The following is a 15468-nucleotide window of genomic DNA, read 5'->3' on the forward strand; positions in this document are numbered from 1 at the left end:
ATGGTCAGAATAGTAAAATAAAAAATGGCGGGAAAAATCTAAAAAAAAATATGAATTTTCTATCATAGCATAATCTATTGGCCGATTGGAAAGTAAATGGTTATCAATTTCATGTTCTACATCTACACCTACATCCATATAAAGTCCAGCTCATGAAAAAACTGAAACCAACTGACCATTCACAACGTCGTAGATACGTATAATGTTTGCCTATACAACAGGAGGCGGAAGGCAATTTCTCATACAAAATGTTCTTCAGCGATGAAGCATATTTCTGACTCTATGATTATCTTAAGAAACAAAATTTTCGTATCTGGGGTTCCGAGAATCCTGAAATCTGAATCTAGAAAATGTCATTGTTTGGTGCCCCCTTTGGGTTGAAGGTGTAATTAGACTTCAATTCTTCGAAAACAATAATGGAACGACTGTCAGTTCGGAACGTTATGGTCATATGAAAACCATTTTTCACTCTTGTTTATATGTATGTTATCCTTCAGTGAAACAAAAGGCTTAAGAAACAAACGCTAGATGCGAATATCTGTATTTCAATTTCTGTCCGTTAATAACATGGTGTTGGTTATCATATACGACCCAAACAATGAACTTTCTGTGAAGCTAAAGCATGTGTCGGTATATGAAATTTTAACCATTTGTTGGGGGAGGTACCAGAAGAAGTGGACCAATGGGTGGAAAGTTTGGATGAAATTGGTTACTCCATTCGAGTGTTATCCACCAGCCGGTTAGGCAGATGGATGGACGGGCATAAAACAATATTTCGATGAGGCACATTTTTGCCATAACATAGCCGTGAGGGTATAAATATAGTTTATGGTCCATTGTATTCCCTAATTATTGACCATCGTTACCAAAAAATATTGGTGTCGCCTTTAGTCAGAACCAAACCTACACGCAAATTACAAATTATCATGGACGGACGAACTCACATTGCTAGATCGATTCATCTAGTCGATATATATGCAAAGACATAAAAGTATAAAGATAGGACAATTGATACGTAAGCAATTTCCAACAGATGGCTTTTCCTCTGTTGTTACGATATCATAACAACAGAGAAAACAATATTAAACGTTTTTAATGCTATATCTTAGCCTTATAAAATTAAAATACATATTTTGAGTGCAGGCATCTAATTTTATTAAAATTTTATTCACACATTTTCGCGTATTGACGTTTTTATTCTTAACATGCCTCTGTTAACCGTGATTCCCCCTGGATATTTTTTCATAAACTATTTTGCCAAAATGCATTTTGTCGAGTCTTTACGGTTTCTATGTCTTTGATATATGTTGGATCAAATATTTCTCGAAGCTACAAACTCTTGGGCCCACACAAATTGATAATACACTCTTAGTTGCATAGGGTATACAAATGACCAACCATTTAGCAAATAGTTAAATAAACGCTGTTCTTTATTTTGCAAGCAATTTATTTTTATTGTTTAATAATTTCCAACACTTAAAAATCCATTAACCATAGAAACCGCCAAATCCTCCATAACGATTGACGTAACGTGTACGGGTACGTGTTATTACGCGGGTTCTTCCAAAACCACCACCATAACCAAAGTATGGCGGTGGTGGTGGAGGAGGTCGCCCAAAGGCTGGGGGAGGGAAGCCGAATGGTGGTGGCGGTGGTGGAGGAGGATAATAACCAAATTGTCTTACTTTACGTCCAGAAGTATTTTCATGTCCTTGTATATCCAGCGACAATAATTCCGGTGTAAGGGGCGCTACATTTTCAACGGCTGCAATTTCTTCTTCCGCTTTAATGGTCGCTAAATTACGGGAAATAATTAGCAATCCTGCTAATATCGCTATTAGTCGCGATTTCAGAATGTTGTGAAACATATTCTGCGTACAAAGATAAAAATTGAACTAAACTGTTTTAGAATTGGAGGGGAGTATTTATTATTTCTTTTTTTTTGGATGTGGAGTTTATTTATGGGGAATTATTTTGGAGTTTCTTGTGGTAATGTTGTTTAGTATATTTTTTTGCTAATACCCTAGAGCGGAAGTTTGACAAAGACAAAGTAAAAACAATTATTTCTAGGTGATGATGATGATGACTTGCTACACTGTTTCCATGTAGAAATATGTATATGGGCAATATTGCCAATTTTTTAACATAGCTGAAGCGGAGGTTCACACCTTTATAACTCGGGAACTACTTAAGTATATGAAAAAAAGTGAATAGTTTTGGGTTAATTGATCTGTCGTTGCAAACTGCTCATGATATTGACTTCCAAACTTTATTTTAGTGGAAGCTGTGTCTACTTTAATGTAAAAAAATGTGTAAAAACAGGTTGAGGCGAACCAGTTTTTTTATGTTCTCTATCGATTTGTGACTAAGCCACTCATTGCACGGCCTTCGTGTCAAAATAAAACTAGAAGCCAACAAAATGGGGACTACGCCCCTCATGTATCATTTTTCAAAATTTTAACTGCATCTACCTTTAAATGATGCTGACATTTTGAAGCTCGATTTTGAGTGTTTTTTGAATTTTAGTTCTAGCATTAATACGCGAACAGGAATTTCTAAAAATCGATTATACGATTATTGTAGTCGCGAATCTGCGTAATTTGATATGTATTTTGTGTATGTAGTATGCACAGCTTCAGAGTAATACTCATCCGAAGGTGCGAATTTTGTGCGATCAAATTTCTAAAGAACCTATTTTTAGGGCCAAATTTTTAGATCTGTCAACTGAATGATATGGGTACCCGCGATCAATAAGGTTTTTTACGTTTCGGATGATATAAAATCTTCTTCGTGAAAATCCATCTACTAGAACGGCGGGAACTGGCCTTCCAAAAACACGAAATTTGGCAAAAAATGTTTTTGAAAATATCGCGGATTTACTTGCGTTTTCTGTGTATCATTTCCGCTTCAATAAATGACCTCATACAGATTTTGATCTTTTTCGAAAAGAGAACTTTAAAAACTTCAGCCGAAAGAGAGATGTACGCAATTTATCTCAAAAATAGATTGTGATGGCACATCCATGGTTCTTAATGGACCACATTGAAATCGGTATAGATCGATGTATTTTTTTAGGGTGCACACCGAAATCGGATGCGCGTTAATGACATATGGAGTTTTCGGAAATTATTCGCGTTTTACGGTTTTTTGGGTACTTCAATGTAACGTGCGGCACATCTTAGCCGTCAAATGAAATTTCGCAAAATATATATGGATTGGAAGATAAACTTCAGTACTTCCTGGAAACCGCATGCGCATCAAATGATTTTGAGAATTACGCGATGTAGACGCAATTTATCTCAAAAATAGTGTGAGCTGGCACATCCATGGTTCTTAATGGACCACATTGAAATCGGTATAGATCGATGATTTTTTTTGGGCGCACACTGAAATCGAATGCGCGTTAATGGCATATGGAGTTTTCGGAAATTATTCGCGTTTTACGATTTTTTGGGTACTTCAATGTAACGTGTGGCACATCTTAGCCGTCAAATGAAATTTCGCAAAATATATATGGATTGGAAGATAAACTTCAGTACTTCCTGGAAACCGCATGCGCATCAAATGATTTTGAGAATTACGCAATTTAAAATGTATATTTCATAATATTATTTTATTTTAAGATTTATTCCTATTTATAGAACCCTAAGATTTATCGGAAGGGTCTTGATATAATCCGCAAGGCGTATACTTATACACAAAAAGTGATTATTATTATATATGTCAATTTTTCGGCGAAATTCGGGTAAAATACCAGAATAACCCCAACATTTTTTTCTGAAATTTCTTGTATAAAATTAAAAAAATAAATATGATGACATTATTTTTTCGAACCAAAAACAAATATTTTTCCTCAATATCTTGTTTTGTTGTCGCTGTGATTTACAAACAGCTACACGGACTTGTGTGATTTTGATATCATTTAATTCACCATGGTGTTTAGATTATGTAGATATTTTTAAATAATTTTTTGGTGTGTGTATGTCATTAATATAATGAAAATATTTACGTAATCTCCTATATTTTCATTATTTTTCTCATATTTCGCGAAGATGTGCAACTTTTTCGCGATTTTTATAATATATTCATATTCTTATTTTACGGAGGAAGATATATATCAACGTTTTTGGTCAATATAATAAACGGCGTAATTTTAAGATTTTTTTCTTATGCCCAAAATTAAAACCTCGATAACTTTTGCGCCCATCAACCAAAAATTTGATCGCGAACGGTTTCGGAGTCAGAACATTTTTCTCTATATGTGTACCAAAAATCATTGATGTGCCACAAAAACAAAAAAGCTGATTTTTTGAAAATGGAATATTAAAAAATTGGCAATATTGCCCATATGTACATACATATATATTTCAAACAAATATCTAAAAATATTGTTATTTATTTTGAACTCATTTTTTTATATTATTTGTTTTTAAATTATTAGATTTATTATTCGAATTGGAGGCAAGTTGAGGTTCATGTAGTTGCATTAGCAGAAGGTCTTTCAGCTACCTTAATAATTTATTTTGTCTATGGAAATTCCAATGGTATTTTGAATCGATATTTTATCTGATGCTGTCTTTATTTTTGATAACGATAAATATAAATTTTGAAAACGGTGTAATTATTTTTTAACTATATTTCTGTACCATATCAATTACTCAAAACAATTGTAGTTTTCGAAAAAAAAAATAGAAAACCTTGAACTTGAGTATGGTGTTCGATGAAACCAGTTTAGACGTCATTACAACATGATTGAATGAAATCCCCTCTCAATATCACATGTACAGACATACATATGTATGTACACCTATATTTATTTCAACACCTAAATTCAAATTTTAATTTTTTAGCCAATATGATTGATATTCTAAAACAAGCTTGGTCATGTTAAAAATACCTCATATATAAACATTGAATGGAGGAACATTATAGCTACATATAGCCACATATAGGTAACAAGAACTTAATTACATGGTTAATTACAGTGAGTGCAATAAGTATTTTGCCTCAATACAAATTTGACAAATTTCCAATGCGCTTAAGATATAAAATGAATTATGTATGATGGAATATGTTTGTGGACATATTTAGATCGTATTTCTGCAAGAAAGACAGCGAAAGACCTATTGATCTCGAAGATATCGGCCGAAATCAATAACAACCAAAAAAATGTTTATCACAAAAATGTATTTTGCTTTTTTATTATTATTTTAGAAAAATAACACAGTGACACATTTTTCAACTTTAAAATCTTGAACCAATCGAGACCCCCAAAATCTTGAAGCTTGTGATGGTGGAAGAAAATCCCTAGCTGGGTTTTGCATTATTAGCTAAGGTTTTTTATACCCTTCACCACACTGTGGTACAGGGTATTATGTCTTTGTGCATATGTTTGTAACAGGCAAAAAAAATCGAGATAGACCCATGGTTCCTTTTGAGAATATGCATAGAATCACATTCTAAGTCGATTTATGCATGGCCGTCCGTCTGTCTGTCTGTCTGTCCATGTTAAATTGTAAACAAAGTACAGGTCGCATTTATGATCCGAATTGGATGAAATTTGGCATAGGTCTCTTAATCGGCCCAAGGACGAACCCTATTGAAATTGGGAAAAATCGGTTCAGATTTAGATATAGCTCCCATATATATATTTAACCGATTTAATGTAAACGGTCCCTATTTATCTTTCGATTTGCACGAAATTTGGTACAGGCTAATCATTTAGGCCTATAATGATGTCTGCCAAGTTTCGTGAAAATCGGTCCAGATTTAGATATAGCTCCCATATATAGTTTCGTCCGATTTCAGGTAAATGGTGCCCCAAAGTCCCTATATATCTTTTGATTTGCACGAAATTTGGCATAACGTACTGAATTAAGCCTAGAGTGATGTCTGCAAAGTTTCGAGAAAATCGGTCCAGATTTAGATATAGCTCCCATATATAGTTTCGTCCGATTTCATGTAAATGGTGCCCCAAAGTCCCTATATATCTTTTGATTTGCACGAAATTTGGCATAACGTACTGAATTAAGCCTAGAGTGATTTCTGCCAAGTTTAGAGAAAATCGGTCCAGATTTAGATATAGCTCCCATATATAGTTTCGTCCGATTTCATGTAAATGGTGCCCCAAAGTCCCTATATATCATTCGATTTCCACGAAATTTGGCATAACGTACTGAATTGAGCCTAGCATGATGTCTGCCAAGTTTCATGAAAATCGGTCCTGATTTAGATATATCTCCAATATATAGTTGCGTCTGATTTCATGTAAATGGTGCCCCAAAGTCCCCATATATCTTCCGATTTGCACGAAATTTGGTACAGCCTTATCATTTAGGTCTAGAATGATGTCTGCAAAGTTTCGTGAAAATCGGTCCAGATTTAGATATAGCTCCCATATATAGTTTCGTCCGATTTCATGTAAATGGTGCCCCAAAGTCCCTATATATCTTTCGATTTGCACGAAATTTGGCATAACGTATTGAATTGAGTCTAGAATGATGTCTGCCAAGTTTCATGAAAATCGGTCCTGATTTAGATATATCTCCCATATAGTTTCGTCCGATTTCATGTAAATGGTGCCCCAAAGTCCCTATATATCTTTCGATTTGCACGAAATTTGGAACAGCCTATTCATTTAGGTCTAGAATGATGTATGTAAAGTTTCGTGGAAATCGGCCAGATTTAGATATAACTCCCATATATCGTTTCGTCCGATTTCATGTAAATGGTACCCCAAAGTCCCTATATATCTTTCGATTTGCACGAAATTTGGCATAACGTACTTAAGTGAGCCTAGAAGGATGTCTGCCAAGTTTTATGAAAATCAGTCCAGATTTCTATATAGCTCCCACTTATAGTTTCGTCCGATTTCATGTAAATGGTGCCCCAAAGTCCCTATATATCTTTAGATTTGCACGAAATTTGGTACAGCCTAATCATTTAGGTCTAGAATGATGTATGTAAAGTTTCGTGAAAATCGGTCCAGATTTAGATATAGCTCCCATATATAGTTTCGTCCGATTTCATGTAAATGGTACCCCAAAGTCCCTATATATCTTTCGATTTGCACGAAATTTGGCATAACGTACTGAATTGAGCCTAGATTGATGTCTGCGTTGTTTCGTGAAAATCGGTCCACATTTAGGTATAGCTCCCTTTTATTATAGATTGATTTTAAGTACTTGACGCACCAAGGAACCAATAGAAACAAAACGTTCTGAAATTAGTATAACGTATCCTATTTATATTTGTTTGAAGTCGATTTACATACTTTATGGATAGATCTACGTAGATTCACATTTAGATAAATATCACATTTTTTATTTCATTCAAGTTCATGCTAATAGTCCTGTTTAATATACCCATAGTGGTGAAGGGTATCATATAGTCGGCCCCGTCCGACTTTACAACTTTCCTTACTGGTTTCCAATTGTCGGCATGTTATGTTCCAATAGTCGGCATGTCGCATTTTAGTTAAACAACAATTATATATTTAATTGATTTTTCTGCAATTTGCAATAATAAATTATTACTATGGGACGTTTCCATCAGTGTTGTATTGAAAAAATTATATAAAATAATATTTATTAAAATATTACAATTATAAAACATGGTGCCGACTTTGGGAACCTGTTATTCAATTCTCGGCATGTCTAAATAAGGCATTTCAGAGGTTAAAAAAATTAAGATTCAATAATGTCTTCCATTATGTAAAAACCACTCAAACCCGTTTTTTTATAAATTAATCGTTATTTAGAGCATTTATTTAAAATTGTTTTTAATTTTGAGCCAAAATGATAGAAAATTTGCTTATTATTCACCCATATGCCGACTATTGGAACACCTTAAAAAATTTGTTCCTAAGGTCGGCATCGTTAAAAATATCATAATTACAAATATTTTTTATAATTTTAAATTCTAACGTGTTCTCCTGTATGTTCTTTACATTTACGAAGACGATCCTTGTAAAAATATATTATTTTAATATAATTACAAGTCTTTTGAAATTGACATGTCCACTATTTTTTTTCTTAAAAAAAAAAAGTGAATAATCGCTAGGGTTGACAAACCTCATTGACAAAATGCCAAATTTTGACTAAATAAATGTACTTAGCTCGAATAAATTTTATGCAGAGATAGGTTGCAGTGTTATTGAAGATTATTGAAGGTAGTTTTTATTTTTATTAGTCATAGGATTTTTTAGTTATTTGAAGTTATATAAAACAGATGCCGACAATTGGTACATGCCGGAATTAGGTGCGTTTACCCTATGCGATGGAAATACCAATAAGGGAGTCAGATTCAAAGATTTAAATATGTCGACAAACATATCCCATCATAAATAATTAATTTTTCATCTTTATTATGCTGGCATTAGGCGTATAAATTGGAATTTTGTCAAATTTGTATTGGGGCAAAATACTTATTACACTCACTGTATATATATACATATATACAAACATCTTTTAAATTCCTTGAAACTGAGGTTTGCAAGGTTATAACTCGCGAAATATGAACATATTGTATATAATTTAAATTCATTTCTATAAAATGAAGTGTTCTTGTCAAAATCTTAAAATATTGGTAATAAATAATAAGTTGCGTGGAACCTGTGAAGCCAACGAGTTTTTTGTGTTCGTTCCTGATTTGTGGCTAAACTACACAACGCACGCACATGTGATCAGTGACTAAGTTGCAGAATACCCCATGTGATTTTAGTTTTTTACGTGCCGGATCTAATGAGCCCATCCATGTTCAATTCCGCCCAATAAAACGGCGGATATAGGTACCTTGAATGTGGGAAAAACTGCAAAAACTTATTTTGACAAATTTGCGTATATAATCGCATTTTTCTTCGAATTGATTTCACATACATTCATTCTTGTGTTATCATATTCGCGAATCTGTGTGAAAATAGGTCAAAAATATATCGATACGCGAATAATATGCGTATTTTATCCAAAATCGATTATGGAGGCACATCCGCGGTTCTTAACGGATCTTTTTAAAATAGGTGTCCTTTTGTGTATTTGCACTTGCCCACTTGCCTGATTTTTAGCCATTTTTAGGGTTAATTTGTATGTATTGTAACTGCAATATATTTAGTCATTTTTACAGTCGAAACTGTTATCAGATGAATATACCGATATTTAACAATGATCTAAAAGAATTTGAAGAAAAAAGCGTCGCATATTTTAGAAGACTGAGGCAAATCCGCATTCCCTTATCCATACTAAAAAAATCGAAAATTAAAAAAAGTTTAGTTTTAATTAAAAAATTAACTTATTATACCCTACACAACTATGTTGTCAGGGTATTATAGCTTTGTGCAGCCCCAAAAGTTTGTAACGCCGCGAAATATTGGTCCTAGACCCACCTTTAAGTATACCGATCGTCATATCTCGACTAGCTGAGTCGGTCTAGACATGTGTGTCCGTCCGTCTGTCCATTATAATTTGTAAACACGATACAGGCCACAATTATGGACCAATCTTCACGAAATTTTGCATGTAGGATGGGTTCTGGCCAATGAAGACCCCTATTGTTTTTGGAAAGGATCGGTTAATATTTAGGGGATGAAATGGACCAAAAACTTTATTTTTGTCGGTTTTTCTGGTCGCTCCAGAGGCCGCAATTATGGCCCAAACACCGCGAATTTTTGCATGGAGAAGGGGATCGGACCAAAGAATAAGCATGCCTGTTTTGATAAAGATCGGTCAATATTTAGCGGGTCAAATGGACCCTGACTTTTGTGTGAAAAATTACAAAATTTGTATTCTATGGCGTATATAGTTGCCCCTGAGGGACCTAGACCCAAAAAGTTTATAGTATGTCCAAGAGGAGTGGTTGACCTTTAAATTGATACCAATTGTATTGTCGTAGGTACTTGGATGCGGGAGTTACACTTAAATATTTACAGGTGCTTACGTATTCATATATTTTTTAGTAACCTATTACCACACTGGAGGGCGGAAATATAGCGCTGATCGCTTTGAAATGTTCCATGAGGTTCCAGTTATAGCCAAGGACAACGCCTAAAATGTTAGGTGATGATCAGATAATAATTTTTCGGATGAAGTGGACCGAAAACATAATTATTTGTACTTGCCGAGTCGAAAGCCGAACATAACAACACAACCCACGGTGAAGGGAATCTGGACAAGTAATTAGAGGGACTGTGCTGATAATTAGTAACATTTACTGACCTCTAGCCAGTCAAAAGTGTGCAAATATCGCGAAATATTGCTCAATCTCAGAATATAGAGCCACAGAAAGTTGGATTTTCATGGAAGTTGTGTAGGGTATCGTATGGTCGGCCCCGTCCGACTATACTGCTGCGCTCACTGGTTTTATTTTCAGATATCTTCATGCTTCTATTTGTTTTTCGCGACAATTTAACCGTAATTCAAAGTGATTTGACAAGTATGCAAAGAAAACAAATGTGTTTAACCATTTGTGAAGAAATTCGCGAATTACAACAAATAGGAATTAATTTAATTTATATTTTAAATACAAGATTTAAAATCGATATAACTTTTGCGCGCCATATGAATTTGTGAACGACAACATAATTCGAATTAGCATATTTTTCTTAACATATGTACCAAAAATCATGAATGTGCTCGTAAAAAATTTTTATGGAATTTTTTTATGGAATTTTGTAATTTCCCATATGAAGTATTTTTGAAATTTTTACATATTTATAAAATTAGCACTTACTGAAGACAACAAAGAATTTGTTGCCAAAATATTATTCATTTTATACTGTTTATTTCTAAAAAACTATTGAATTTAAGTATACAGTTTGTTTTGAGACTCGTAGTGAAATTTGACGTAGAATATTCCGTAGGGTCAAGCCCTATGCACGAAAAATGAAGTTTCTGAACAGATTTTTACGAAACTTAACACATATAAGTTTAGACTCAATAATTTAAATGGGAAGAAAATATAGATGAGAGCTACATCTAAATCTGAACCCATTTTCACGAAACTGAACAGACATGATTCTAGACATAATACAGTGCGATATACCAATTTTCGTGCAAAACGCAAGATATAAAGAGACTTTGGTGCACCATTTGCTAAAAACCGGACTAAATATATATGGGAGCTTTATTTAAATCTGAACTGATTTTCACGAAACATAAGGGAGTTCATTGGTGCTGCACTGGAAATGGCCAAACTAACGAATCGAATAGATGACTGGATAACTTGAAATCACCTCAATCAACTCCGAAACGACGTAAATCAGCCAGAAATTTAAACAAAGATAAACGTTTGGAAAACGAGAACAATGAATCCAATGTTCCGTCGACTTCAAATCGATCCTGAAATTCTACATCATCTAACATGTCATCAAAGAACTCTAATTCAAATAATGATCTGCCTTTAAACTGTCAGCCTACAAATACTGTATCTAACATGGTGGTTTAAAACCTACCAATAAGTTACCCATGAATAGTCAACTATCCTCCTGCTCCTCTTTTGAATGATGAACACCCTGGTATTATTATACTTAGAGCCATTCCACCGAAAAAATGTTTTTATAACGAGACCTGCAGCTGAGTCTACGGTTGAATCTGTTGACCTTTTCATAATGTCGAAACTTGGGCAAACTACTGATATTTCAATTCATAAATTTAACTCAATTCAACAACGCTAAATTTCATCATTTAAAGTTACTGTCTCCGATTTTTGGTCAGAATATACAATTGTTCGTGAATTTATATACAGGGAAAGACAAAGACCTGTTAATATTGGTTTCATACCTGAAAATACTGAACATGTTTCAAAAAACTAGGCTCTATCTATAATGACACTATTTCCATTATTTATCAAAATGGCCGTGGTATTCGAACCAAAATATCAAAATTGTATCTGGAAAATTTTTCCTTTGACTATCATATCATAGTACATACAGAGACCTGGTTAAATGAGACAATTATAAAATTAGAAATTCTGTCAAACAACTACCATATTTTCAGACGTGACCGTGGCAGCAATGCTGGTGGGATATCGATTGTGGGATACCGATTCTACATTTAACATTGAGTTTGTTGCCTTCAAGTTAAACATAATTCTATGAAAATGATAATATTATGTTCCTATGTTAAATCTTCGTCTCCCCAAATAACTTATGAAAAACATAGTTAAGCTTTTAAAGCTGTTTTACAAAAAGCTAAACCTGAGGATTTGATTTTTGTTTTGGGTGATTTTAATGTACCAAGTATTTCGTGGAATTTTCTGCCCGAAGATAAATACTTAATGTCGGCAGATATACACAAATCCTATGAAGAATTTTTCGACACACTCTTTGATTTTGGTCTATTTCAGGTAAATTCTATACGTAACTGCAGCCATAAGTTACTAGAGCTTATCTTTGAAATCAAGTAGAAGAGTATTACGTTAAACGAACTGATCCACTAACATGCCCCGAAGATCAATACCATACGACAATAAAGTCGAAAAAACCCTCGTATCGAAAAATCCTTCTGTTTTGCTAAAACAAACTATATACTGTTAAGTGACTTGTTACAGAACACTAATTGGCATGACCTCTTATCGAGTACATTGAGGTCTGTGTGCCGAAAGATTTTTATAAAAAGTTGTCTGGACCACCATGGAACACAAAAGCATTAGCAAGATTTAAAAATTGACTACGGAAAATATTCAGTGGCACGTTCAGAATATACCAACTTGAATAATATTTGCTATACAAAATATACCTCAAGACTCAAAAATAATTTTAGACAAAACGCGAAATCATATTACAAATTTGTCAATTCCAAACGTAAAGTTAGCTTTTCCTGCAACTCCAAGATATGTAATCACTGAATCATGCGACAATACAAGCAATATAAGCAACTTATTAGCAGATTTCTTCAATACAACATATTCAACTAAAAGCTATTCTAACCATATATACCCTTTTGAATTGTACTCTAACCAATCAATATCAATTACACAGTTGGACAGTAAAATGTCTTTAAATGGATTGAAACACTTAATATATGGATATTATTTTGGAACTGATAAGACCCCAAGTTGCATTCAAATAAAATGTGCTGAAGCTTTTGTTTTACCCTTAACTATGCTGATTAACGCTTCGATTAATCAAGCTATGTTTCCTCACATATGGAAAATGTCGTATATCATTCCACTATTTAAAAGTGGAAATAAATTCGATGTTGCTAATTATCATGGAATTGCAAAATTTAGTGTAATTCCAAAGCTCTTTGAAAAAATCATTACTGATAACATTTACCATCATGTTAGTTCTCCTATATATCTCCCTATCAGCATGGATTTCAGAAAAAATGTTTCACAGCAATGAACCTTCTACACTTTTCCACCATAGTTATTCGGGGATTTCTTCGAGGTATGCAAACCGATGCTGTTTACACGGACTACAGCAAAGCATTTGATAACGTCAATCACAAGCTATTACGATTACAACTTGAGTGCCTGGGATTTACTAACAGAAGTCTCAACTGGATTTCTTCATACCTAAAAGATAGGACACAAAATGTAAAATTTAATAATACCGTTTCCTCTGGAGTGCCACAAGGCAGCCATCTAGGCCCTCTTCTATTTTCTTTATTCATAAATGACCTACCTCAAACAATAAAGTTTTCATATATCCTGATGTATGCCGATGATGTGATATTATTTCTCAGTTTTTTCAGACATCTCAAGTAATGACTTGTTACAGCATGATTTGAATTGAATTGAATTGGTGTAATATTAACCTTATGGAAATAAATTACTCGAAATGCAAACTCATGAGATTTACAAGAAAGAGGTTAATTGATACTGATTACACACTTAACGACTACTCTCTGGAAAAAGTTAATGAGTTTGTGGATCTAGGAGTTCTTTTGGATCGTAAACTGAATTTTAATTCTCACATTTCAATAACAATAAAAAAAGCCAAGTCAGTGCTTGGATTTATTAAACGGTGGAGTAAAGAGTTCATGGATCCTTATGTCATATGTCAACGCTCGTTCGCCCTATAATGGAATACTCTTCGATCATATGGGATCCTATATATATTACACACAGTGATCGCATCTGTTTACGGAACTTAAACTATTCGATTCATAATCTTCCATCATATACAGATAGACTTTCCCTCATCAAGCAGCCAACTTTAAAAAGCTGAAGGAAAATGTTGAATGTATCATTTCTTTTTAAAGTAATAATGGGTGACGTTAATGCTGGATTTTTAATCAACAATATTTGCTTCAATATTCCCCAAAGAGCTACTCGCAATTATGTATCAATTTTCTAGAATGAATTATTCAAATGCAGAACCCTTAACAAGAATGTCTAAAGATTTTTATGAATTATATAATCTTATTGATTTTTCTATGAATCGTGAAACATTGAAAAGTAAAATTGTTATATATTTAAATTCATGATATTAAGTACTACACTTTGTATTATATTGTCTTTAAGGAAAATAAATAAATAAAATAAATTAAAAAACACACATCATTATTTTAGTACGCTATTCTAAATTTCGTGCAAATCGAAAAATATATAGGGCCTTTGGTGTACCATTTACCGTAAATCGGATGAAAATATATATCGGAGCTATATCTAAATATGAACCGATTTTCTCCACTTTCAATAAGGTTCGTCCTTGGACCAAATAAATGAACTATGCTAAATTTCATCCAATTCGGATCGTAAATACATGGACGGACGGACCTGCATAAATCGACTCAGAAAGCGATTCTAGGCATATTCTCAAAAGAAACCATGTGTCTATCACGTTTCCTTTTGCCTATTACAAACATATGCACAAAGACATAATACCCTGAAGTATGGTGAAGGGTATAAAAAATGATTGTTAAACAAAGGCAGTTGCAACCTTACAGTGAAAAGTATCCATGATAACAGTTTTTTTAAACTGATTTTTTGGATGGTTAATACTTAATATGATATCCCTTGTTATCTCGTACAGCTCTCAATCTTGCCGGCATATATTTTACCAATTTTCTGAATCTTTCCTTATTCTACTTGTAAAGCATTTTTTAGACTTGGTATATTTGAGATGTTATGGATTCTAATATGTTTCTCTAAAATACTCCATAATTTCTCTATAGAATTCAAATTAGATAGAGAATATTTACGTAAAACTACCACATCCGGTTACATACAACAATATAAATGACCCCATTTGACACGCCAAATATTGACCGATCGACTTTCGGTTAGTCGACTTTCGACTAATCGATTAATTGGCTTTTTGTATTGAAATGTCTAAACATCGAAGTTGTCTTTTCGTCGATTTTTAGCCAAAGGCCAAAATCGAAAATTCTAAAAATTGACTACGTATCGCTAGCTTATACCTTGGCCAGACCCCATTCTCTTTTTACAATTTCCTGATGTTTGGGTTATAATTGTGGTCTCTTGAGCGACTAGAAAACTCGACAAAAATAAAGGTTTTGGTCCATTTTA

General features: G+C 33.5%; 1 protein-coding gene across 1 annotated transcript; it reads right to left on the reverse strand.

Moving 5' to 3' along the window:
* Nucleotides 1-1487: 1487 nt before the first annotated feature.
* Nucleotides 1488-1868, reverse strand: LOC133334564 (uncharacterized). Its single transcript, XM_061542878.1, has one exon. The coding sequence runs from the start codon at nt 1866-1868 to the stop codon at nt 1488-1490; it is 381 nt and encodes a 126-aa protein (XP_061398862.1).
* Between the last annotated feature and the right edge of the window lie 13600 nt (nt 1869-15468).

The sequence above is a fragment of the Musca vetustissima genome, unplaced genomic scaffold (genome assembly GCF_032173495.1).
Source record: "Musca vetustissima isolate MV318-11 ecotype Yass unplaced genomic scaffold, APGP_CSIRO_Mvet_v1 utg4378, whole genome shotgun sequence".
Lineage (NCBI taxonomy): Eukaryota > Metazoa > Arthropoda > Insecta > Diptera > Muscidae > Musca > Musca vetustissima.

Coding starts and splice junctions, on each gene's coding strand:
- LOC133334564 (XM_061542878.1), bottom strand. CDS start 1,868: ATGTTTCACAACATTCTGAAATCGCGACTAATAGCGATATTAGCAGGA.